Below are 23,841 nucleotides of genomic sequence, written 5' to 3'. Positions count from 1 at the left end.
CTTAAAGGTTCATTTTGTTTCTGCTAAGGACACTTTTCTGAAGTAAAATTTGTGTTTAAAAGCCGAGCGGTTTACGCTGGAAACTGGTTCAGAACAGCGGCACTCACGGTGGAACGCTGTCGTCTTCTACTTCTACTTCTAACAAGTCTTTAGAGACCGATCAGCTGCTGGATTTATGGCTCATCAGGATGCGTGTGTCTCATCACATTAGTCCCCACGTGTGAACTCTGATTTTACTTGGTAATTTTCCAGTGTCTCTCTGCTGATACATATTCATGCTGCGCCCATAAGTGTCAGATTGAGATGTCCTCTCTGTGTCCTTGACAGCGGGTTATTAATATTGATAACTTAAGTCAACAATATAACCACATGACAGGAAAGTAGGGGTCACTGCTCGGCCCTTTTCACTGTCCTTTAAGACAAATAGACAAATGGTTTTATACAGCACATATTAGAGGGAACTTGGGTTTGTAAGCAGCACAAATCCTAAAAATTGAAATATCTTAAGAGAAATGATGGGAGCCTTCTTGAATGAGAGCGGTTTTCCTCTCATGTCCATCTGGAATCATTCAGTTGGCTGCTGACAGAGAATCTCTGACTTAAAAGCCGAGATAGGAGCCGAGGGCTTCTCCCCAAAAGCCAAGAGCTCAACCACTCTAGTTCTCCGATCCTTAAATTGTTGCAAGCGTCGTTGCTTGTGGTAGCTCTTGAAAACCCGCCGGCTCCCGAGCAGCAGCAGCAGCAGCCGCAGCGGCGGCGGCAGCAGGGTACCGGAGGTTCGTCTGGCTGCTGTGCTCCAGAGGTTGCTGGCTCGCAGGCATCTCGTCACAGGAGCTGAGAAGAGGTCGTCGGGGCGCTGCCGCTCGTGGCACCGCCCAAGGGCCCTGAACGCAGCAGGGGGCCTGGGTGGCAGCAAGGTCTAGCACCGCCTCGCCTCGCTTCATGAAAGCCTAATGAAGGTGGGGGGGGGGGGGGGGGGGGGAGGGCTGCAAAACAGGAGAAAATGCACACAGAAGGAGGAAACTTCCAGAGACTGAAGCCTGTATATCTGAGATTTTATTGCTGTTAAAAACGAGACGCATTGGCATCAATAAATAAAGTTCTGAAATTAACTGGCCCAAGAATAAAATCCAGCAAGCACATTCTGTGTGTGTGTGTTACTGTAGAAACAGTTTTTTAAAGAAAAATAATAGATTCATCATTTTCTTAAGGCAATAATAATCACTGGGCCTAATTCAAGGTAAGAAACACAAAGATTGTGAATAATGCGCCATTTACTGTGAAAGACATGGAGGACTGGATTTGAAAGAGTAATTGTGACCATAATTAAGGTCTGTTGCCGAGGAAAAGAATAGTGAATAGGCCATTATATAATTAAAGCTTTTACAATTATTAATGTAAATTGTGTAAAAATACATATTTCTCCAAATATCAAACATTCAGTATAATACAGAATGCTTCTAAATGCAGCCAACTATGAAATAATTATTTAAAAAAATACATTGCACTTACAATAAAATGATCTTTGGGAATATTAGAAATTAGGACATAAATGCACAGACAGACACAACCCGATTAAAATATTCATCTCCCAGGACATCGCAGTAGAAACGAGCAGCACTGAGCTGTATTGGGTTCTAAGGGAAAGAGCAGCACCAGCTCAGCGTACAGGCCATCCGTTTATAAAATCTTCTTCTTCTTTCCTCCTCTAATCTCACTGTGCTGAACCTGTAGGAGAGAAGAAGCAGCCGTCAGTCACGATACCACTCAGGCTTTGCTGTCGCTTCATCCTGGGAGAGTTTTGTTCTTCACAAGGAGAGAAAAGTGTCACTAAAGCATCAGTGTGACAGGGAGAGTTACCAAAAAAAATGTCCAGATCATAAAGAAATCTTATTCTTTAAGATGCCCAGTTTTTAAGTGAAAATGCACTCATTAGAAATATCAGAAACATAAATAATAAATCTCTCCAAAACTCGGCTGAACAGTATCTAAAAACCCAGAACATCTTCCAGGTCTGGTGTATAGAAATGTAGCCTGGGAACAGCAGCCACACTGCTCAGAGAAAGACCTCCACCAGGGACACATCATGACCAAAACACAACAGAAATTATACATGGCTCCATAATTATAGCCACGAAGCTAATTATACAGGTGTGTGATGGATGCCTGGGAGGTGTCGCAGAGCTAGATGGCTCTGGGATTTTGGGGCTTCCTGGCCGGCTGATCCAGCCGGGCTTACCTTCTGAACATCTGAAGGCACCCTCGACAGGAAGTCAAGCACCTCATTGTTGTCAATGCTGTAGGGGTTCCGTAATTTCTTGGTGAATTTATTGATACCTAAAACAAAAATCCACACCAACGTATCATTAGCAGCAGAGTCTCCGGGCTGCATCCTTGTTTACACACAAACAAACACCCGGGAATGAAACGCCCAAGGTCCGACAAACCCAGCTTACAGCCACTGAACATTATGAAAACCACAATGTTCTACTTTCACTGTTCAGGCTGCAGGGAGTCGTTTCCAGACTGTTCTTCTGCCTCCTGATATGGCAGGTTCAGAAAGATTTTGGTCAGAAATAAAGGTTCTCTAACACGAGAGGATGCACATACTCACCCCATGTTAAGATAATGTAGCGTAGGGGAATATAGTATAATAGCAGCGCAGCCACAACAAAGACCAGCAAAGCCAGGCAGGACAGGAACGGCACCGACCAGTTAAAGGTGCTGACAAATACAGAAGACCGACATCAGGACAGCGTGTTTACATGAAACAAACCATTATTTTACAATGAATGGCCGAGTTACTTTTTAATTCTCTCTCCGAAGGAGGCGATTGCATCCAGCAGGTTCTGGAGGGTGATGATGGTTTCTTGGACCATGTGTATCTTCTCGATCAGTCCTTTTCTCTCTGACTCCTGCGGGAAATCCAATGGACAGAATATCAGGACAAAGACAGTCTATCTCCTGACTGAGGAACTGGATGAATAACAGATAAAACAAATCAGGCCCTGATGCAAAGACACATAGGAAATACATAAAAATCTCTAAACCAGCTCAACATTCATTAAAAGGGCCTCGAGGAATAAAATGCCTATATACAACAAGATGGTAAAAGATGGGATCTTAAAAACAGTTAAATTTTAATTTAGAACAAGAATAATAACAAAAAACACACAACTTTCGATGACTAACATGCACAGCCAGGTAATAACTACTCTGATATCTTCTCATCAGACTGAGCACCATGGAACTAAGATAATTAGCTTTCAAACACGGCTGGACGTAGATCATGAGGGAGAGAGGAAGTGTTCTCAGGCCAGTCCAGATCTCTGCTGGGCAGACTGTGTTGTAACCTGAGGGGTCAGACTCTTTGTAGATGTCTACCAGACACATTAAATTTCGACACTGAAGAGGGGACAGACGGCTTAATGTGGTCTATCTGTTGTGTCTCCCAGCCAGCTAATGTAGGGAGCCTGGGAAAATAGCAAAAACCTGGAATATTCCCCACATATCAAGCTCAAAAACAGGAAAAAAAGAGACAATTTATGGTCACCATCAAAGTCCTTAATGCACTTAACCACTGCAGCCACTTCAGGGTCAAGTTCCCACTGGAACCAGCATGAGAACTGCTCTCCATCAGCCAGATAAAGGCCATTGTAACCGTCTAAACGTCTGTCAATCTTCAGACATATTCCTTTGCCTAAAAGCATCGTAACACTTTCAACACGGATCTCAAATCGGGCTGGACGAGCATGTCAACGTGCCGTCATTTGTTCAGTATTGATCCTTCTGCAGGGTGTCTTAAGCTGAGGGTGTTCCCCAAAGGTGACACGAACCTTCTGGACGCCCCCTTAATTAGCATATGAATGTGTGGTGACATGTGGAAAAGGTTGGTGAGGTCTTCATTAAGCTCAAATAACTTTTGGTTTCCATGGTGAGCAGAAACAGCCTGCAAGTGCTGTCTGGCAGGAATCAAACTGCGAAGCACAGATTGAATTGGGGGGGGGGGGGGGGAGAAATCACAGATTTTTCAAAATAAATAAATAAATAAAATCACAGAAAAAGAAATCTTTACCTTCTCATCATCTTCATCTTCATCCCCAAAATCCATACTGTCCTAAAACGCAAACAGGATTAAAAAGGTGAGACGAATGGTTACAATGGTTTTTAGAATTAATATGACGTGTTTTAGGTTCTATGTGTTGCAAACTAACTTGAGCATTGTGTCATTCCGCTGTCTTTAGGAGCCCTTTATTTCTGACAGAACGTGCGCATCCATCACGTGCTCATTAAAGAATCTAAATGCTATTTATAGTGAGGAGCTTTTGCTGCTCGTGCGTTTTTAATGATTGTTTTGTGACCAGAATTCTAAAACACACACACACCATTTGTATTGTATGTTTATTGTTGAGTTATTCGACTTAAAATGTGGAACGCATGTGTTAAAGTAGGCAAAATGAAAAGGTTTTATTAGCATAATTACAAATCATTTTCAGCCAAATATACATTCAATAACCTCATATTTAGTAAAGGCAAATAATTATTCATAGTTAATTGATCTAAATCAATTTCCACCAGATGTTTACTTAATCTAATCAGTTTGTAAAATTGGACTAATTAATTATCATAATTACCACATTTACTTTAACCTTTGCGATTTTGCCAGCATATTTATTGTTCTTTAATTCACAAAATTCTAATCCATAAAATCTGTTATATTATATTAGGGTGGACACTTTTTTAGGTTCTTTTATAATATAATATTCATACTTACACACGGTCAAAAAAAAATTAACAAATAATGCATCTCATTATTTTCATGTAATTTAATATTTAATTATTTTATACTTTATTCATTTTAGATTTAACATTATAGTTGTTCAACTTTGTGAAATACACATATTAATAAAAAAGTTATTTCCAGACCATCACATTAGTCAGTAGTGAACTAAACTATTAACTGCAGCTCCACGTGGTGAATTCTTAAGGAATGACAGGGTTATGTGAGAAAACTGCCGTTAAAGTCTGTGTTTCTACCAGCGTGACATTTACACCCATTTTGGGTGACAGTCAGGGTCGCAAAAAGGTTGACGGTAACAGAAAAAAGTGCTGCTGTCCTGCTGCGCGGTGGAAGCAACACATAACCAGGTGCTGTTTGCCTGTTTTATAGCACACAAATATAAAGAATTGTCGTATTTGTCATGAAAACGGCGGACTCACCAGGTCCTGGCTGACACGACCAGATCCAATCTGGACATAGTTCCAGAAGATGAGCAGGGCCAGGAAGAAAGGCAGCATGTAGAACTCCCAGTACCAGACTGTTAGCAAAAACATCTGCAGGCAGAGGGGCCACACGGGTCAGACATCAATGGGCGGGTGGGGGGGGGGGGGGGGGGGAGAGGATAAAACACACGGCACTTCATTAAGTCTCACTCATCTTCAATAGTTCCTGAAACCTCAGTAGCTAAAGGTTGATTCAATCAGTGATTGATTACAGACGCTGTGGCTGGACTGATGACGGCTACCCTGCCATTATCAAAGCTGTGCTTCCTGTATGGGCCTTTTGTGAGGTGACCACTCCAATATCTAATGACCCTGATTCCACCCCCTGCATATCCATTGACATTCGCCACATTAAATCTAATTGCTGTGCAGCTCTCATCTTGTGTACATTAAAGCCCAGCATGTGACTCTGTGCACCCACGGGGAGCCTCTGAGATCATGTTATTAACATCTAAAATGGCACCTCGTGATGTAGATTCCACATGTGAGCCCCAGGTAAAAAATGTGGCTGCGGATGTTTTTTAATGACTAACTGAAAAGCAGAAAAGCGTCCAGTCAGGCTGGCCAACATGGCAGCGTGCCACAAGGCACTTGGGCGGCTTTACATGACTTTGCTTGCTAATAAAAACAGAAGTGAGCATCTGGTAAAGATATGACTCTCCTCTGAGGCAACAACTGACATAAAAGATGACAGGATCCACTACTCGCCTCCACCTCCACCACCAAAGCTGCCGGTTCACTGTGGGGGAAAACAAGAATGCTCTTGCCTCTGTTATCACACGCCCAAATCAGGGACTGGGGACCAGATGAAACCAGTTCCTCACTGAAAGGCTTATGTTTTATTAGTGAGGACTTTGACATGACTGGAGAGTCAACACTTGGGAAAATCCAGGCACGCTTGGGTGGAAATGAATACTCGGGCAATAAAGATTGTGATAATTGTGCTCCGTTACAGCTTGAGAGGCATTACGCAGCTTCGGACAGCACAAGACGGTTCTGGAAATATAATCTAAGGGTGGATGGGAAAAACTGAACTGAACTGGAGAGTTACAATGTTTCAGAGTGACCCAGAAATCTACAATTAAATAAGGCCAGAGGCATATAGATGGCGTATAAATAGCATTGCTGTGACGAGCTCAATCTGGGAGGGACGCAAACGTGGTGGACATGACGGAAGAAGAAAAGAAATAATAAATGTATTTTTATTTAAAAAAAAAAAAAAAAGGTTTATTAGATATAAACTAACAACTAATAAAAAGATGGAGCGGAAAGAGAAAACAAAACTCTCCAGAAAATCGCTGGTCTAATTTCTGATTTGCTCTTGTTGTCATGATTTCAGCGACTGCAGCATGAATGTTTGTTTTGGGATCCAGAGCTGAGCCGCACCAGCAGGACCAGTCAATAATGGCTGGTTCTGTGACCGTGGCTGAACACGACTAAAACAACCAGAGGTAACAGAAAACCAGGTGGTCGGAGGTGGTTCGAGTTATTTCAGACTTTCTGTTTTACATTTCAAACAAATAAAAGCAGACGGGCCAAACATATATAGTAAATAAACAATTTTGTTAGTTAGAGCCATTAACACTACGAGCACATGCTACATTTGAATTTTAGGGGTTTAATCCCTACATCACATCATCATGATTCAGACTTTAGAGGGTGGCTGATGGGTCTGACGCTCTTACAGTCTTCTTTATATTGTGAGCTGAAAATTCTAATTCACCGATTCACAGAATCCTGAATAAAAAAAGACAACAAGGACTCCAAGGTTGCAGCTTATCTCCAGATAGGATAATCCTTCTTCCATTTTTTCCATAACTAATTCAAGAAATTGCACTGGCTTCACGCAGATCTCCAATGGCCCCAGGAGACCCCTGCAGCGCGGAGCAGCTTTACCGCCACCTACAGGACATCGGCGGAGAAACAAAAGGAACTTGCCATGACCCTGATTGGCTGCACACTTTACTGTTTGCAGCAAGATTAGAATTGTAGAATTCCATGCACAACATGTCTTGATTTTGTGGTTTACATTTGGGCCTTAAACCCCCCCCCCCCCCCACAGTGTCTGCCTTCACACAGCCTTGGTGTGCAACAGTGACAGAGTGGAGAATAAGCCTTATCTCTGAAGAGCCTTTTAATTGGACTTCTGTCTGCAAATTGAGCCCTAAATCAGAAGGCAGATTGGACAGAGGGTTAATGAGTTGTCAGGGAAGTAGAACGAAAATAGACAGGGTCTAAACACCGCTGGGACTACACTGTCTCCATCTGAGGCCGAAGACAGCTTCCACTCTAGACGTGGCCAAGTTTTCTGCCGATTCTACAACTGCGGCACGTAAGATTTCCACGGGCGGAGTTCACGCAGGTAGGGGGGGGTGGGCACTTTTCTGATGCTGGGGAAAAAAAGCAGAAGGAAATAGAGAGAGAGATGCAGGTACTTTACCAGAAAAGCTAGAAGACTCCTCTGAACACTTTCCCACTGGAAGCAGCTTTTGATGTACTGCAGAGTAGAAGAGATTGCCCTGTAGAGCATCTGAACGCGCAGCACGTTCCTGGAAAGAGCCTGAAAGGTACACAATCCAGTTAGAAGGAAGACAACTTTACCAAGAATTTGGCAGATGCATGGCGTTTGTTTGTCCATTATGAAAAGCTTTAATTTTCATAAGGGACAATGTCTCAGTAACTTGACCTGATTTTCTAAAATGAGCCTTTCAACATCAGAACAGAGGGAAACCAAAATCCAAGTCATCAATGTGTAAGCCAATTTTCATGCGACATAATGTCTGACAACAATAAGTCTTTGTGGGAAGTACAGACAGTCAGGCACCCTGTTTCGCACCCTGTCTCACACACTGTATATCAAACTAATGTAGCAGAACAGTGGACAAGAACTCAGTCACAGTCGGGGTCAATTAAAGCTCCATTCATCTAATCAGGCAACAGGAAGTCTTTGCTTCTATGGGCACTGTTTCAAAAAGAACACTATAAATTGCTCATGCACATTTAATAGGAAACTACGTCATAACAAATATAGCGACATTTCTGCTGCGCTTTATTTATCGTGAATGCTTTGTATGTTTCTTTCTTAGTTTCTACTGTGAGATGTTTTAGAATGAGGGGGCTGCAATGCTATTATTTTTTTTTTTTTTAAAAACAGTGACTTTATTTTAGCCAGAATCACGAAAACATGTAGCTTTGTAGTCTGGAAAAGCCTCTCTTGTCCAAGGTCCTCTTTTCCGCTTTACTGGGGAAATTACTTGGAAAATGTAGAAAATCGTTAGTCATGTGGTTAATCATGATGTCAGAAAGCCTCCACAACCCTCTAATGACTGAAATTTTCAAAAGAACCTCTATTTCCAAACAGTTTCCTGCTGTTAGGCGGTCGTAACAATTCCACAAAAGATCTGTGTTCCTTGGTCATAAATAATGTTGGTTCTGACCTTTTTGGAAAATTTGGGATTATCCTCTGTGAATCTTCGCTCTCTTGGTTGGAAGGTTCTTATACTGGCTCTGACCTGAAGGAAAACAGGTCAACAAGGAATTAGAGGAAAACCAGACTCATCATTTATACTCTACTTCCTCCTGCAAGGTAAATTTTTAACTTACAGGGTTGAAAATAACCTCCAGCTCCAGAGTAATGCTCCCCTTCGACAGCCCACCCAAGTCCTCTTTTTTCAGGGGGTAGGTGATGGCTTGTCCATTACGAATCTGCAGGACAGAAAGGGCATCAGGTGCTGAACTCAGCCATGAATGTGACCATCAGTCACGCTGGATTACATCTTATCAAGTCTTCAGCGTGCCGGAGTGTTATCACTTCTTCACTTTAATTTAGACCCAGAGTGTAAAAAGATTAGTCCAGAGTCTGCATGACAGACCCTTAGCGAGTACCGAGAGCAGAGGAACGGCGGCTTTTCCAAGGAAGTCTGGCGCCTTGTCTCCATCCTCATCAAAGACGGTCACCACCAGAACGTCGTGAATATCTCTGACGGGGCTGCACGCAGAAACAAGCAGATCACATATTTGTCACAATCTGGCCCATAGGCACTACTGTAAGCTTTAGTTTGTTACAATCTTCAACACATGGTGTCACCAATGAGAAAAAAAACAGACACAAACTGACAGACTGAAGACTGTGTTCCACTCTGGGTGGAGGCTCTTGTAGATGGTGTGGGTCAGCAGTCTGTCGTTCCCAAGTTCCAACACGCAGAATGGATCGCTCTTCCCTGGGGAACAAAAAAAAGCAAGCATTCCCAAACGCTGTTTGTACTCTGGGCCACAGAGAATATGACCTCATTCCAGAACTGGTACCGTTCAGATCAGCGGCCAGCAGATCCGTGGCCTTGATGACTTTGACTTGCAGAAAACCAACATCACTCAGGTTTTTCAGAGACCTTTTCAGACACTAAGTGACAAACGAGAAAGCGCTCCATTAGAAACAAACACTTGCTGGTCACTTGGCTGGTCCTTATATAGAGTTTGAACCACATTTAAGAAAAATTTACATAACAGGCTAAGTTAACAAGGTTGGTTTAAGTTTAATTCAGCAATGAAGGGAAACGTCTTCATCTATGAACTTGCAGTTTGGTGAGTAAAGTGAAAGCGCTTAAGTAAAAAAGAGGTCCATTCTGAAATGAGGGCGTAGGACTGGTTTATGCGCTATAATGCCCTATAGATGGGGGCTACTAGATGCTTTGGCTTTATGTTTGGTCGATGTTCATGTTGTCTCTCCTTACTCCACTTTAAATCCTACCAAACTGTCACACCGAGCTGATGCAAACACATTTTCCGCTGTGGTAAAGGTACTGACGTAGTTGTCCATCTGGTTCTGTCGTTCCTGAGGCTGGTCGAGCGGCGCGTCGCAGAGGTCTGAGATGGATACCCCGCTGCATGTGTTCACTGCAAGCAGGAAAACCAGAACCCCTCTGCCTGGGCTCAGCGTCAGGGTGAACAGCCGCCTCTGATTGACAGGCACCGTGGACAGCTCCACCTCGCATCTGTGCACACAAAAACGCACGCATGTAAATATCAAGACCTTCACATGCGCACAGACAGGACAGGTAAGGCTGGAACCCATGGAAAAACGATGCATACAACAACTATTTATTGACAATATTGTCTTGGATAAATAAATTTTGCAGACTTTCAGCAGACACTTGAACTAGTCATTCTTGTGTTGCTTGAGACTCACGTTCCCAAACAATCCTCACTCTTGCGTCCTTCCTTCGACCACAGCTCCACCTCCAGGAGGTATGGACTGTCCAGGAAGTAGTTTAGAGTGAACCTTTCCCTCCATTGAGGTCTAGGCACTTTGCAGTGATTCTGAATCATCAGTGAATTTGTGCAGGACAAACATGAGAAACGGGAGAATTTATGTGCGACAGCCTTACGTCCCAAACACCAAATATTGTTACTTTTATAGAATCAAAATCATTTCCAGAATCTATCATTACATCACCTGGAAAAGTGCATTCAGAAATGTTGACGTGCTACAGAATTTAACGTAGCAGATACAGCATTTGAACAAGGAAATGCTATAAAAGAAAGAAGAAAGACAGAAGCATGTGGAAAACATGTGTACCTTGCTTTTGTATATCTGCTCTCCCAGTTTGAAGCAAACAAAGAGTTGACCTCCCTGAGAGTCCAAGGCCAGATCCTTACCCTCCACAAGAGTGACAGTAACAACGGAATTCCACATCTGACTTTTCCTCATGATCTCTGACAGACGGAAGCTATGGGAAGAGCCTCCACCCTGAATTAGATGATTGTGAAAATTAGATGATTGTGAACACACAGGAATGACAGAAGGAATGAGAGGATCATTATAAAGAGCTGTAACACGCTAACTTTAAATATCAGAAATATTTCTTTTTTGTGCATCAAGTACAATCTGGATGGATGAAACAAGGTCGTCTGCACTACATGAATTCTAATTAGATCATGATATTCATCCAAATCGATGATTTGGAGATGACGAAAGCGGAGTGAATGAGACTACATTATCCGTGTTCAACTGTGAAAGGAGAAAAACACTCACTGTGTTTCAGCTAGCCGAGTGTGTTAGGCGTGCAGTGCTCACAATGCACAACAGTGTCTCTCTCCTCCATATACAATAGGAAGCCACATTTTGAGATAATTATCTGAGCTTACATGCAGACAGAGTAGCATAGATACATTCACTGCCAGCACCGTCACGCTGGATATCTTGTAATTTACGCACTCAACACACCCCAATAAGCATGTGGAGCAGCGGGGAATCATGTACTCGGCAGTACAGCTTTTCTTTGACACATGCAAGAGAAAGGAGCTGCAGGGCTGTTTAGACAGGAGCACAGTTGCAGTTTTAAATAATAAAGACAAGACGCGGCCATTCAGATTCATGCACTGCACAGATCGAAGAAGACTGCGCAATAAGCAAAATAAAAAGTCTGCAATCAGCAGCCAGTTGGTGGGAGAATTCAGCGTCTTATCCTAGTTTAAACGTATCCACAAGTCCCATTGTATTATGTGAGAACGCTTCTGATGATGTAACAACAATAAATAATATTGAATAAAATAACTGAGGGACCTCTTTGCCTTTTCTGAGGAGTGAAATCTTATTGATATTATCAAATAAATGATGCACTTTAAAGGGAATAGCTAATGTATTACAAAGCATGTGTGCTACTTTAGCACAAATCTTTGCACTATGATGTGAATGATACACTAATGTTATTCATTATATTTGGAGAACAGGTCAATGATTGCATAGGCACTAATTGCCTGATTCATTTTATTTTTTGTAGCAATGATTTTAGACTTCTCCTTCAAATGGAGAGCATCCACATTATGCAGGTAAAGGAGAAAATACCAAAGAACGTTAACATTCACCTCCTTTATGTCCTGTATACTGTACATATTTTCAAAGAGTTGCTGCCCTCTAGTGTATGGAAATAAAAATGTACCCAAACCGGGCATGTTTTAACATTGGACTTATCTGACTCGTTATTTTACAATATAGTTATTTTTACACCCAATTTCCCTCCATTTAGAGCACACTGTATTTTGTTTCACTGATTTGTGTAACATGTCACATTTACATTTCTGTCATGCCTTACCCTAATACTTCGTTTTGGTTTTTGTGGCCACCGCTGCCAACAGGTGCATGCAGGTTAGATGCAAAACAAAATGGCAACGTGGTTAGTAAAACAGACAGAAAACTGGATAAAAATGAAACAAAACATTAGAAAAGAGCCAGGCTCGACAACTATTCCCACTGCCACATATAACATGCCGATAGAGGAAGGATCTTGCCATACAGGGCCCTTTTTACTGTTTCCGTCCCGGAGCGTCAGACTCATGTCAACCAACACGACCCCCATGTCCTCCTCCAGGCTGTTGGGATCATCCAAAGGCAAGGCCAGTTCATTCACTCTGGATAATTAAAGAGAGAAACAGGCCCAGCTTACAGCACACCATACTTGTCAGTAACTAATGGAAAACAAAGCGAGTAGTCCTGCTTCCAAAATCACACCCGCTTGCCTGGTAATTCTCTTTTGGGTGAATAAACTACAACTGAACACAGCATACTTACTTGTCCATCACTAGATCGCTCAAGGTGACACTTGCAGAGCCCATGAAATCATCTGTGGTGAGATCTCGGTCGTATACCTGATTCACGTCAAATGTAACGGAGAGGGCACGTCAGTCGACACTACTGACTTACAAATATTAAACACACAGCAGATTATCATCCACTTTGTCCTGCTCTCAAACACAAAAACAAAGAAAACTTGATGAAAATAATTACCTTGATGTACATTTTCTGGTTCAGATCTTTCAGGGGTAGCGAGAAAGTCTCGTTCCATGTGGGGTTTAGGTCTTTATAAACCACCTTACTTTTGTAGAAGGTCTTACCTTCCATTTTAAATTTCACAAAAGGATCACTGGTGCCTAAAATCACAGGAAAAATGTGTTCATCACTGCAAACTTCAACGGAACATTTCAATAAATTGCAGGTATGAAAATAATCGAAGCTGGAGGACGGGGGCTTTACAAGAAGTGGGAATGTTGTTTGTACAGCAAATATCAGTTGGAGAAGAGCAGACTGTATGAAATGAAGTTAGCGTTGTCTAATATCCAAATTAGCAAAGTGCCATTGACACATTTTTAACTTGGTCTAAAATCCAGTGAGTGACAGTAAGTAGCGACGGGCCAGCACCCTCCTCCACTGCTGGGACCACAACTTCCTCTGTTCAAGACGGACCACAGTTTGCACACTTTGACACATTTCACACCCATCTGTAGTGTTATTAGTACTACTTACTACGACTCTATCTCTTGACTCAGAATACTGCAGTGCTGCTGTTTGCTACCATTATAGTGTTTCTGGACTGTTCCAGCCCTGTAAAATCATTTCCATTCCAGGTACTTCTCAACTATTCTGAGCTGGCCAGCTGAGGGCACCAGCCTGCCGGCAGGGTATCGTCCTCCTCTGCATTTGTTTACGCTTGCGTGTTGATGTGAGCTTTTGCTTCCGCAATACAATATTATAAGAACAAGCCATAGTGAGCACAACAGGCCTAATGGTTACCATCTGACTAAACACAGAAAAACCAACTAGAGCGCTGCTTTAAAGGGATCATTTGGGTGGACAATAGAAAATATAAAGCTCAAATCCGGCCGGCCTTTGTCCCTCCCCTTCAGGCTGCATTATGTTTACCCACCGCCTGAGTGTGTAAATATGAAGCCGGTGTAGTGTGTTATCCAAACATGCCCAGAGAGAAAGGACTGGCACACTGACAGCTGGGTGTGCCTCAGACAGGTTATTACATACACTCCGTATGGAATTCAAACCCTGGCTGGCTGTGATGACAAGCAGACCTGTCACTGAAGCCGCCTCATAGAGGTTAGAAAAGCAAATATTAATTAACCATCTTTAGCAAACTCAAGTGAGAGAAAGTGAAATTGAGGAAAACGACTCTTTTATAGCTGACAACTGGGCAGAAACACGGGTGATGTTGAGCTGAAAGAGCAATGAATACTGCAAGAACTGGAAGACATAGAGTCGAAACAATAGTCACGCTTAGTCACTGGAGAAGAACCTTATGAATGATGCTGACGTGGGTGCAGGTGAATTAACCGGGGGTGTGGAAATGCTTTTAACCACTGACCACTAAACAAACTGTTGATTGAGAGCTGTTAGATCAGTAATGTTTGCTATTCTTGGCCATAACTGAGGGAGTCAGAGGTGCCACCTTCTATGTGCAGAACATTACAGCCAGCACGCCGCCTCGACTTCTGTGGACATGCAATTTCCTGCATGTAAAGTCATGTTTCTCCTTCCTCTACTAGCCTGTTGACATTTCTATGTTGCAACTGCGTAGGAATACATTTCTTACCGCAGCGGTCCCTGATGACCAGGTTTCGTCCTTCCTTCAGGTTGATTGTCAGCAGGAAGGACCGGTGTGAAACTGAAGTGCTGGTGCTCTCATTCGCTGTGTCAAACTGGATACACAGGCACACGCAGAAGTATTAAACATTTAAATGGTTTTGAATGGTTGCCACAACAGCAGCGTTTTCAGACCAAGATTGGAGATAAAATAGCCAAAATCCCCTTTTAGGTGGTTTCTTTAGTTGGTAGATTTACAACAAAAATGTGAATATGCAGGTTTTGCAAGGACACGGTACTAATTCTGCTGAAATATGACATTTATTGTTTTTTTTCCCCACAGCTTTGTTAAACATTTAAAATGTACACAATCTGAATCTATTTAGACCAAAAAACCACAGATGTCTTGGTACAATTGTATCATGTTTACGGTCCATGGGATGGATTATTTAATCTGTTAAGCTTCCGCAGTAACCCAAGCATCTTTCAGGGAATCAGCAGACCGACCCTGCTCAGTGACCCAACTGTGACCGGCTACAAAATCCAGGCCTGTCTCTGGTCCCGGATGATGAGGTCACAACACATTAATCTGGAACTAAGCCTTGAGCCTGTCAGGCCCAGTGCATTGCGACAGTCTTCATGATATTTAACACCCAGTCCAACTTCCTCCTCAATTTTACGTGAGATTCACCAACAGTAATGCCAAAATTCAACAGAAACACTTTGTTCGGGATCGTCTTCGTCTTTTAACGTGGTGACATCGTGACTTTCACACTGTGGCAGCAAAGGGACAAACATCAAAAATGTCAACAGCTCCGGATGGGGTCTTCAGATTCTATTTGGTATTTCTTACCCTGCGACAAATCCTCTGATTATTAAAAAAGTCCTTTATCCTGCAGCTGAAAGCATTAAATCTGAGAACATGCAGTTTATTGGTGCAGTTTAACTTCCGTGCAGAGTATCTAACTGAAATACAGGAACTGAACACTGAAATATAATCAAGGTATGGTGTTCCGCAGAGGAATATTGTACTAGTCTGGTTCGTCAGTAGTTTCAAATTGACAGTTTATGAGCACCTGTTTGGATTTTCTTACTTCCTACAGGCTCAAGTACTGCCAGCCTCACCTTGTTGAACTTCTGTTTAATTAGCTCAGCCATTCTAAAGAGGGCAAACATTTGTGCAAACATTAAAAACACATATTTGACACTGTATTTTTTCATTTTTGTGTTAAAATCTATTTTGAATTTAACATGAAAGACTGCCATGACTCTGCTTAACGTGACCAGAGTTTTTGAAAGCTGCAGGACTGTGGTGCCATTCAGAGTTGGAGAGCTCAGGTAGAGCTGAGGGGAAGTACTTTCTCTCCTTTGTCATATTAAGATCTACGGAACCATGTGTCTAACAGGGTAAACGTGTTGTGTGCGTAGGCAGCAGTACATTTTTAGAGGCCCTTAAACCTTCTAAAGAACAGACAGCAGGAAATTACACTGACAACAAATCAATCTTAACTTCGGATATTTCTCTAGTCCAGTTTTTCTGAACTGGGATGATGAAAACAAAGATAAATGGGCAAAAAAACCTTAAACCCTTAGCCATAAATGCATTTTGCCTTATAGTATAATTCCAGGCTGGTCTGTAGAGTATTTATCTATTGTATCTTTATTTACTTTCCTTCTTCCAGCCAAAAGCTGCTCCTTTGAACAGGATTAACTGATTACATAAAGGTAGAAGATGTCTGAATGTGACAATAATTGCTTTAACTTTCTGTTTGAGGGCAGGAGGGTCAACTCAGCTCTCCATGGTAACACCAACAGAGTGGAACCCAGTTGGCCCAGTGCTTCAGCATGTGATTGACACCAGATTCACTCTGACAGCTGAAGATCCTGATGTTATATTAAAGCTATTTTATACAAAAGCGACAAAGCTGAGGCGATCAGCTGACAGCAGGTGTGGTTTGTTAACTCAACTTAAACAAGCTGCGAACACACACACACACACACACGCATGCTTCTTTTTGAGCCAAATCACTGTAATTATAACACACCACTAACACGTTTTCCCCTTCACCACATTCCCCTTCCATCCCAGCCCAGGAGACCCAGCGGCCACTCACTCCTCCAGCAACGCGGCCCCAAACGTCCCCATTGACATTACAACTGTCATGAGGTCAGAGGTTAATCCACCTTCCTGTTGAGCAACATCTCAAGAAGAGTCCTGTTTGAAATAGTTAACTTTAAATATGCTCCAAGCATATGTTGTCATATATATAGAATGATTTAAATGTGAGGCTTTGTTTCTAACCAGGCCTTGTTATGTGACTATACCTTTATGCGGGTCCAGTATTAGACTATCACTAACTCTTTTATTATTATTACACCACCCGCTCCCCTGCTTGCTGATCAGGCACAGCTCAGGCAGCTTTTATTGCTCAGGGCCTTAGAACTCTTCCCCAGGTGTTTTCACCTGCAGTCAGAGCACCAATGACATTCTCAAAACATTGCTACGTCAGGAGAGGATAACAAGACATGGTGCATTCCATCCGTGTCCAGAATTTCTGAGTTTTTGTCAAACTAAAGCAGTCAACTCGTACACTTTACGCTCCAAAGCTGTTGAGCAATTTACATTTTTTGTGTGCAGTGTTAGCAGGCTGCGCTAACAAAATAATCTGGTTAAAAATAGCATGGCTCGATCATTGGATGTATTTTTGCATAATATGCAAAACGTGAAAAAATACCTAAATTGTTTCAGTTTTTACGACTCTTGCTCCGGAGGACCAGCGCGGAGGTTTCCCGCTGTGTTCTGTCCAAACGGACCTCGCTTTTGTTATTTGCATAGCTACCTAGGTAAGTGCAGAGCTACACCTTTCCAATCAAGGATGTGGAGTTTATTTTTGTATTTTTATTTAAATTGGTTTTCATTTTAAGCCGAGTCTTAACATATTTTACCCTGTTTTAGTCACTTATTTTAATTAACTGTCTATAATACCCTTTTCCTTCCTTCTACATCCTGCAAATTGATACCGGGCTCAGCCCTAGTTTCTACTTTGGTTGAAAAAATGTCATCTGTACCAGGTACTAAATACTTGCTTGTTTTTGTGATGCAAAGACATCAGTGAATAAATCTCAAAGCTTGGCTAAACACACCTGGACAGAGTTTAACAGAAACTCCTGCACAATATAAACTGCCCAATACTGTTTAGTCAGCTCTACATTTGGATAAAAAGCAGCACATTTAAAATAACAACCACAGAGGTTAAAAGAGATATCAGGGTACACTTTTGAAGGTCCAAAACTCCAGCTTCGACTTCACCCTCTCCTGCCCCGGTAACATTTGTTCACGTTTGCTCTGAGTAAATACACCCAACATCCGGCATCATAATAAATAAGCCCGTTCTACAGAAGCCTGCTCTCTTTATCTGTCATAGAAAGATGATATTAAATCATTATTGTGCCATGTTTAATGAAATATTAATGAACATAGAAGCTGGAACTGAGCTCCTAGTTGACGTGAGACAATGTGCTATCTTTGGGTGTCTTTACCTGCGAGGTGTCCTGGGACGTCTCATGAGGGGGTGGATCTGCGTTGTCACTCATCATCTCAGGTTGGATTTGCTCCTCAGGCTCCATGCTTGCGGGAACTCTTCTGTATGCCCCTGGGGAAGCCTTTTTGTCCTCACTAACACCATGGGACTCCTGAGAGGAAGCCCAGTCGGTGTAGTCTAAAGGTGCACTCAGTCTGTGTTCACTCCTCCCAGTTACTTGACCAGTAAGTGTCGACTTCAGGCCACTCCCACCTTCTGTTGCTCTTCCAGGAGGTTTGACAAGTGGTGAGGAGGGGTTGCTGTAGTTTGGGAAGCTAGACTGGAGGTGGCGAGTCCACGTGGGGCTCTGAGAGAACGCTTGCTTCATATCCCTCACGTCGGGAACTGATGAACTCCGATAATTCATACTTGGATCGATATCCACAGGCAACTTTTTTGTCTTTCCCCGCCGGAAATGTGGAACCATCTTTTGGCGGAGATGCCGCAGCATGCCTGAGCTGGGCTTCTTCGATTCCATGTTTGGGGAGGGGGGTGGTAAGGGAGTTAGGTCTGTTTTTTAAGATCTGGGCATCACTGGCCAATGGAGCTGGGGAACACAAAGGTCAAACAAAGCTGGAATGAATAAAAATGAAAGAGCAATTTGGTTTTAGCTACTCCTGCATCAATCCACCCACCACCTATTAATTGTTACCTAATCAGGAAACGCTGCCCAGTATTTAAATGACAATAATATGACTAACATAATCTGATTAATCTGGTATCTGATTAATCTGACTCAATTGGCCAATTGATGGCTCACATTTTGTATCTGGAGACAAATATTTTCACTTTATTTAGTGATAAATGTGGACAGAACTTTAAAAACATGTTCCTCATTGCTTAGTCAAATAGCACATGTTAGTTTAAGTGCATAAGCAAAAGTGGCTTATAAAGTATGGATTTAAGCATTATATTTTAAAGTAGCTGCATGGAATTACTGCATATTACAGCCTCTCTGGAAATCACTTAAGAACAGTCACAGGACAAATTTCAATAATATCTTTTACGCCTGTTAAAACAAATATCATCAGAGATGTCAATAATTATGAGCTGAAATGTCATTTAATAAGAATGTTAATGTCTAGAGTAATACTGTAGAAAGAACAAGTGTTAATAACCTAATGACATGTGATAACAAACGACCACATAAAGGTATATGTTTAAAAAGTAGGTTGTCTCGCCTCTGAGGTTTATGAAGTCTTAGAATTTAGACTCTAACACACAAATTTTGCTGCAGACAAGCCTGAAGAGGGTTTTGGACTCATCCAGCATTTAGTCTGGAGGATTTTCTCAACAAAAACAAGACTGAAGAAGAGTCCATGAACCAGCTGTTTATCTGCTCCAACTGCAGAGGGTCACAAAAACACCACCTTCTGGGGACACTCTTCTATCCTCATTGTCAAATAAATAAAGCCTACACACACACACACACACACACACACACACACACACACACACACACACACACACACACACACACACACACACACACACCTGATCCCCATACTAAATAAACACTGTCTTGTCGATACCGATCCCATACTGTTTGCCGATACACAGTTTCAGTGTTAAATTAGGCCTATAGTAAATTTACGCCTGATACGCCGCACAGCTGTTTAACAAATTACATTTTTTTTTAAATCCCAAATCCATGCTGTTATGTGATAACTTTTTATTCCAGAGGGCGTTGCCAGATCTTACAAGTCTGAGCATTTCTGATCACTGACAATACACAAAACAAATCCTAAAAAAAAGCATTAGGCTTCATTCTGGCATTTCTTCTGGTGTTCTAGCCAGAGTCCAGCAGTGCTGTAGCATCGACCAATTCACAGCCTGTCATCAAGAAGCTGTCCGTGCAGCGTGGCAACAGCCAAGCCGATAATTTTACAATGGCTGGTATATATATATATATGTGTGTGTGTGTGTGTGTGTGTGTGTGTGTGTGTGTCTATATATATATATATATATGTGTGTGTGTGTGTGTGTGTGTGTGGCAGAAGCATTTCACAAGTAGCAACGAGCTGTCAGCTAATGAGCTATGCAGACCTGTCAGCCATGTCTTAAACTGCGTGCGGCTAGTAGTGTCTAGTAGAGGCTTATACATCAAAACGGTTGTATTTTTTGGTTTGGAAGACATTCAGAGTTATGGTTATTCATTTGGCTTTTTAAAGTTATAAAGCATTTTGCATGGTTCAGAACAGAAGACTAAAATGTTTTTAAAAAACCAACCGGTTAATGTCAGGTACCTAACGTAAGCTTTATTTGTGTTTCGTGTGTTTGCGGTAATCATTGGTTTTTGTGCTGCCATCTTGGTCAGGTCACTCTTGGTTGGTTGATTGAAGACCTTGTTGCTTCTGCTGCAATGTGACAGCATTTCCAACCTCGCTGGTGATCACATTTACTCTTCTGTGGAATGTTACCTGGCTCGCTCTGCAGTTTCCTGCCAAACAGGTAGAAGGCGCCCTAATTTGAGAGGACTGTTGTCTATAGATGTTGTCTATATGTTCACCTCCTGGCTCGTGTCGTACACACTGAAGGAATGGCAACCAACAATAACATGGAGCTGGAGCTGTTTAGCAACAGCTGTTCTTAAGTAGTTCGAGATCTTTAACCCCAGTCCCCGTCCAACAACAGGCCAGGGGGAAGCCATAGCGGTGGAATTTTGAAACTTGTGCAATTGGTGAATTGCGTAGGAAGCCTTGATGGGAAACATGTAATCTTTGCTTCAATTACAACACCAACCACTCTCCATCGTTCTGATGGTCACCAAATGGTGGTATATTCGAACGCAGCAAATTTGGGGAGATGCTGCTCGACTGCAAGCCCAATCTCCCTGCGGCCACACACCTTACCAGCATCAGAATCCTTGCTCCTTCCCCTGTGGTGTCTGAAAACTGTAAGACATAATCTAACTTTAGAATAGTCTGTGAATTGCACAGGGTGCAAAAAATGGCTGCCACATTTTGTGGCTTTCAGACATGTGGTCGGCACAGCGGTGAACATGTGCTCGGTGGCCGCATGGGAACAGAAAAGCAACCCTACTCCCACCTTCCAGGCCTGAATTGATCTTTTTAGAATGTGTATGTTGATAGAAAATGAGCCTTTTCCATTTCTTAGGTCTACAAGGACTATTAGAGTTTAACACTGCAATATTCAAGCATGACCTGAATGTTGGAATTTGTTGGTGATGAGTATGTCACATGGCAGTGGGTGTTCTTGTAATAATTAACAGGGTTAATCTGTTTAATATCGTTTTATATGGAAGAAGGACGGTGCCGTGGTGAGCATAGAATAACCTTACCAGTGCCCGGTTGTGAATAATTTTCAGTTAAAATCTGTTTTTAGTGTTTATACAAGTTTCATATGCATGACTATTATTGATAGTGATGTTTAGGATAGATGAGGATCAACTATAACGTTGTACAACGCAAATTCATTTTTTCATTTTTGATTGTTATGGAACTTTCATCAAAGCCTTATTAATCAATAGGAGACTTTTCAATTTTTAAAGTGCATCTTATATCTGATTCTCACTCAGACTGCAGACACACAGCAAGGCCAGATGAAGAACATCCATCACTGAAAGCCTTGTCTGGCTCTCTTATCTGCCCCTTGTGTAGAGAAATTTAGCCCGATGACAAAGAAAAATAGGATTGTCCTTTAGCAGGACAATAAACAAGCATTTGGCGCTCAAAGATCACAGCCTTTAACTTAATGACTAAACCTAAAATACTAATGGATGACCATTACAAGGAAACCAGGCCAAAGATCTTCTTATGTTACAAGTCATTAGACGAACAGACAAAAAGCACAAAAACATCACTGAAAAAACATGACTGAACTGATAAGAATAACAAACTCCCCATTATTTTATGGGATAAATCCGAATGAGTTCTGAACTAGACAACAATAATAATAGCTGTGCAATAGCATAGCATCTAAATTCACTCAATGGGCTAAAGCTAACATTACAAAATGCTACTGGATTCTCCAGGAATCAAAAGAATCATTTGAATGAAATTCTAAGTCTGTAGGCAAATATCCTCCTGTCGTTCTTCCTGCAGTCTTCATTGTTTTGCTTTTCTAAACTTCATAGGTCATGGCTCTTGTTTCAGACCAGGCTTCAGGTTTCTCCCTGCACACTATTCACAGTCTCTATAAAGCACCCTCAAGATGATGTCTTATTTAATGGATTTATTCATATTTGGGTTATATGGGACAATTGTTTAGGTGGGGGGAGGGTGTTTGTTGTTTCCCTGTAGTTTTACAAAGTCTGAGGGAAATAATTAGCATCATGTCACTCGGCTTCAAAAAGGGCGTAGTTTTTAAACTAGTTACCATGGCCACAGCCCCACCAAGGAGAGACGAATTAGCAGAAAGTAGCTGAAAGTGTAGAAGCAGATTTGATTATAACCATGGATTCAGCAGTTCACCAGCATTCATGTAGTCATCAGCACGCAGCATTAGATAGTTGATATCACCTCCAGACATTTGGATCTACACAAACAGTTTCAGATGAACGGGTGGCTAAAATGACCCCTGACATGCAGTCAGACATCTGAAGAAAATAAAACTAAACTCAATTTCCCTGACAAACAACAACACAACTATTTCAACTGCTCGCCAAGGCTTTTTTTTTTTTTACTTGTTTCATTCCGCTGCAAGAAGGTGGGCTGAGTTGTGCAACCACAACCAGGCCAGCTCTGTCTGAACAAGTCGCCGAGCTGTTTCCTGAAACCGTTGCAGTTTTACATGTAGGAAGAAGACTGTGATGAAGAAGACTATGGTTTTAGGGCTGTGAGGTGTTGTGTAATGTGAGGAGAAAATGAAAAAGAAGGAAAAGAAACAAACTTCAAAGTGCACAGAGGTGCTGGCTGTACACCCCCCGGCAAGTTTTTCAAAACGTGACAACACCGGGGGGAAAAATGACGTATTTCAAAGAAGGCGCTTTAAATAAATATACAAACATATCCCCGCAACAGCAATAAGCCCGTCCGTCAACACAACTTGCATAAAAGCGCAGACACGCGTGACAACAACCCTGTTGTAGCAACTTGCCTGACGTCTTTCTCCGCTTTCTCACAGGTATCGACCGCCGACACCCACTTTAGCTTCGAGCTAATACCCAGGGAACCTGGGCTCGAACTAAAGTGAACTTTTTAGGGAACAGCGAATGTTTCCGGGCAGGCTCACCTGTCGGCCCCTCCTCACAGACCCTCACAGACCCACTGGCTACCTGTCCGCCTTCAGCGGCCTATTCCAGAAGACCGCGCCGTGTCCGCGAGGACGATCTCACCTGATTGATGCTGTTTTCCCTCTGGCGCGTGCTTGTTTTCACCTCATGGCTGATTAAAGTTCCCCCAGACCAGAGAAAATGCGCTCCGAAACGCGAGGACCTGTTGGATCCGCAGTTTCTCCTCCTCCTCCTCCTCCTCCTCCTCCTCCTCCTCCGGCTCCGGCTCCGCCCCTCTCCCTCGCTCTCCTCCCACACCCCTCGCGCAGCATCAGCCGCCACTCCGTCACGAGGCGGCTTCTCGATTTCAAAATAAGAGCTCAATATGACCAAAACAATCCAACAACATTTATTCAAGCGCTTTACTCAACGTCGACGTG

At 42.4% G+C, this 23,841-nt stretch overlaps 1 protein-coding gene across 4 annotated transcripts; it reads right to left on the bottom strand.

Moving 5' to 3' along the window:
• Nucleotides 1–1,037: 1,037 nt before the first annotated feature.
• Nucleotides 1,038–23,658, bottom strand: LOC101076281 (multiple C2 and transmembrane domain-containing protein 2). 4 transcript variants are annotated; one of them, XM_011609536.2, is made up of 22 exons: nt 23,525–23,658; nt 18,188–18,775; nt 14,658–14,763; nt 13,067–13,209; nt 12,851–12,927; nt 12,576–12,690; nt 12,375–12,407; nt 10,859–11,029; nt 10,469–10,599; nt 10,088–10,274; nt 9,589–9,682; nt 9,401–9,503; nt 9,169–9,271; nt 8,887–8,988; nt 8,721–8,795; nt 7,724–7,843; nt 5,221–5,334; nt 4,076–4,117; nt 2,806–2,915; nt 2,615–2,724; nt 2,240–2,337; nt 1,038–1,728 (listed from the first exon to the last, which is right to left on the bottom strand). In XM_011609536.2, exons 2-22 carry the CDS (start codon nt 18,704–18,706, stop codon nt 1,681–1,683), a joined length of 2,601 nt encoding a protein of 866 aa, XP_011607838.2. In that variant the 5' UTR covers nt 18,707–18,775; nt 23,525–23,658; the 3' UTR covers nt 1,038–1,680. The 4 variants fall into 4 exon arrangements, with proteins under 4 accessions (XP_011607838.2, XP_011607839.2, XP_011607840.2 ...); XM_011609537.2 differs by having other exon boundaries at nt 23,422–23,645; XM_011609538.2 differs by lacking the exon at nt 23,525–23,658 and adding an exon at nt 23,287–23,414.
• Nucleotides 23,659–23,841: the final 183 nt, after the last annotated feature.

The sequence above is a fragment of the Takifugu rubripes genome, chromosome 13 (assembly GCF_901000725.2).
Source record: "Takifugu rubripes chromosome 13, fTakRub1.2, whole genome shotgun sequence".
Taxonomy (NCBI): Eukaryota; Metazoa; Chordata; class Actinopteri; order Tetraodontiformes; family Tetraodontidae; genus Takifugu; species Takifugu rubripes.
Note: the sequence above shows the minus strand (reverse complement) of the source record. Positions and strands in the feature narration are given on the sequence as shown.

Excerpts from the sequence above, each read along its gene's own strand:
- LOC101076281 (XM_011609536.2), bottom strand. The coding sequence starts at position 18,706 with ATGGAATCGAAGAAGCCCAGCTCAGGCATGCTGCGGCATCTCCGCCAA. Across the intron at positions 8,989-9,168 it reads CCGCCGTTCCTCTGCTCTCG|ATTCGTAATGGACAAGCCAT; the intron begins GTACTCGCTAAG and ends TCTGTCCTGCAG. Across the intron at positions 5,335-7,723 it reads GGAGTCTTCTAGCTTTTCTG|ATGTTTTTGCTAACAGTCTG; the intron begins GTAAAGTACCTG and ends CTCTGCCTGCAG.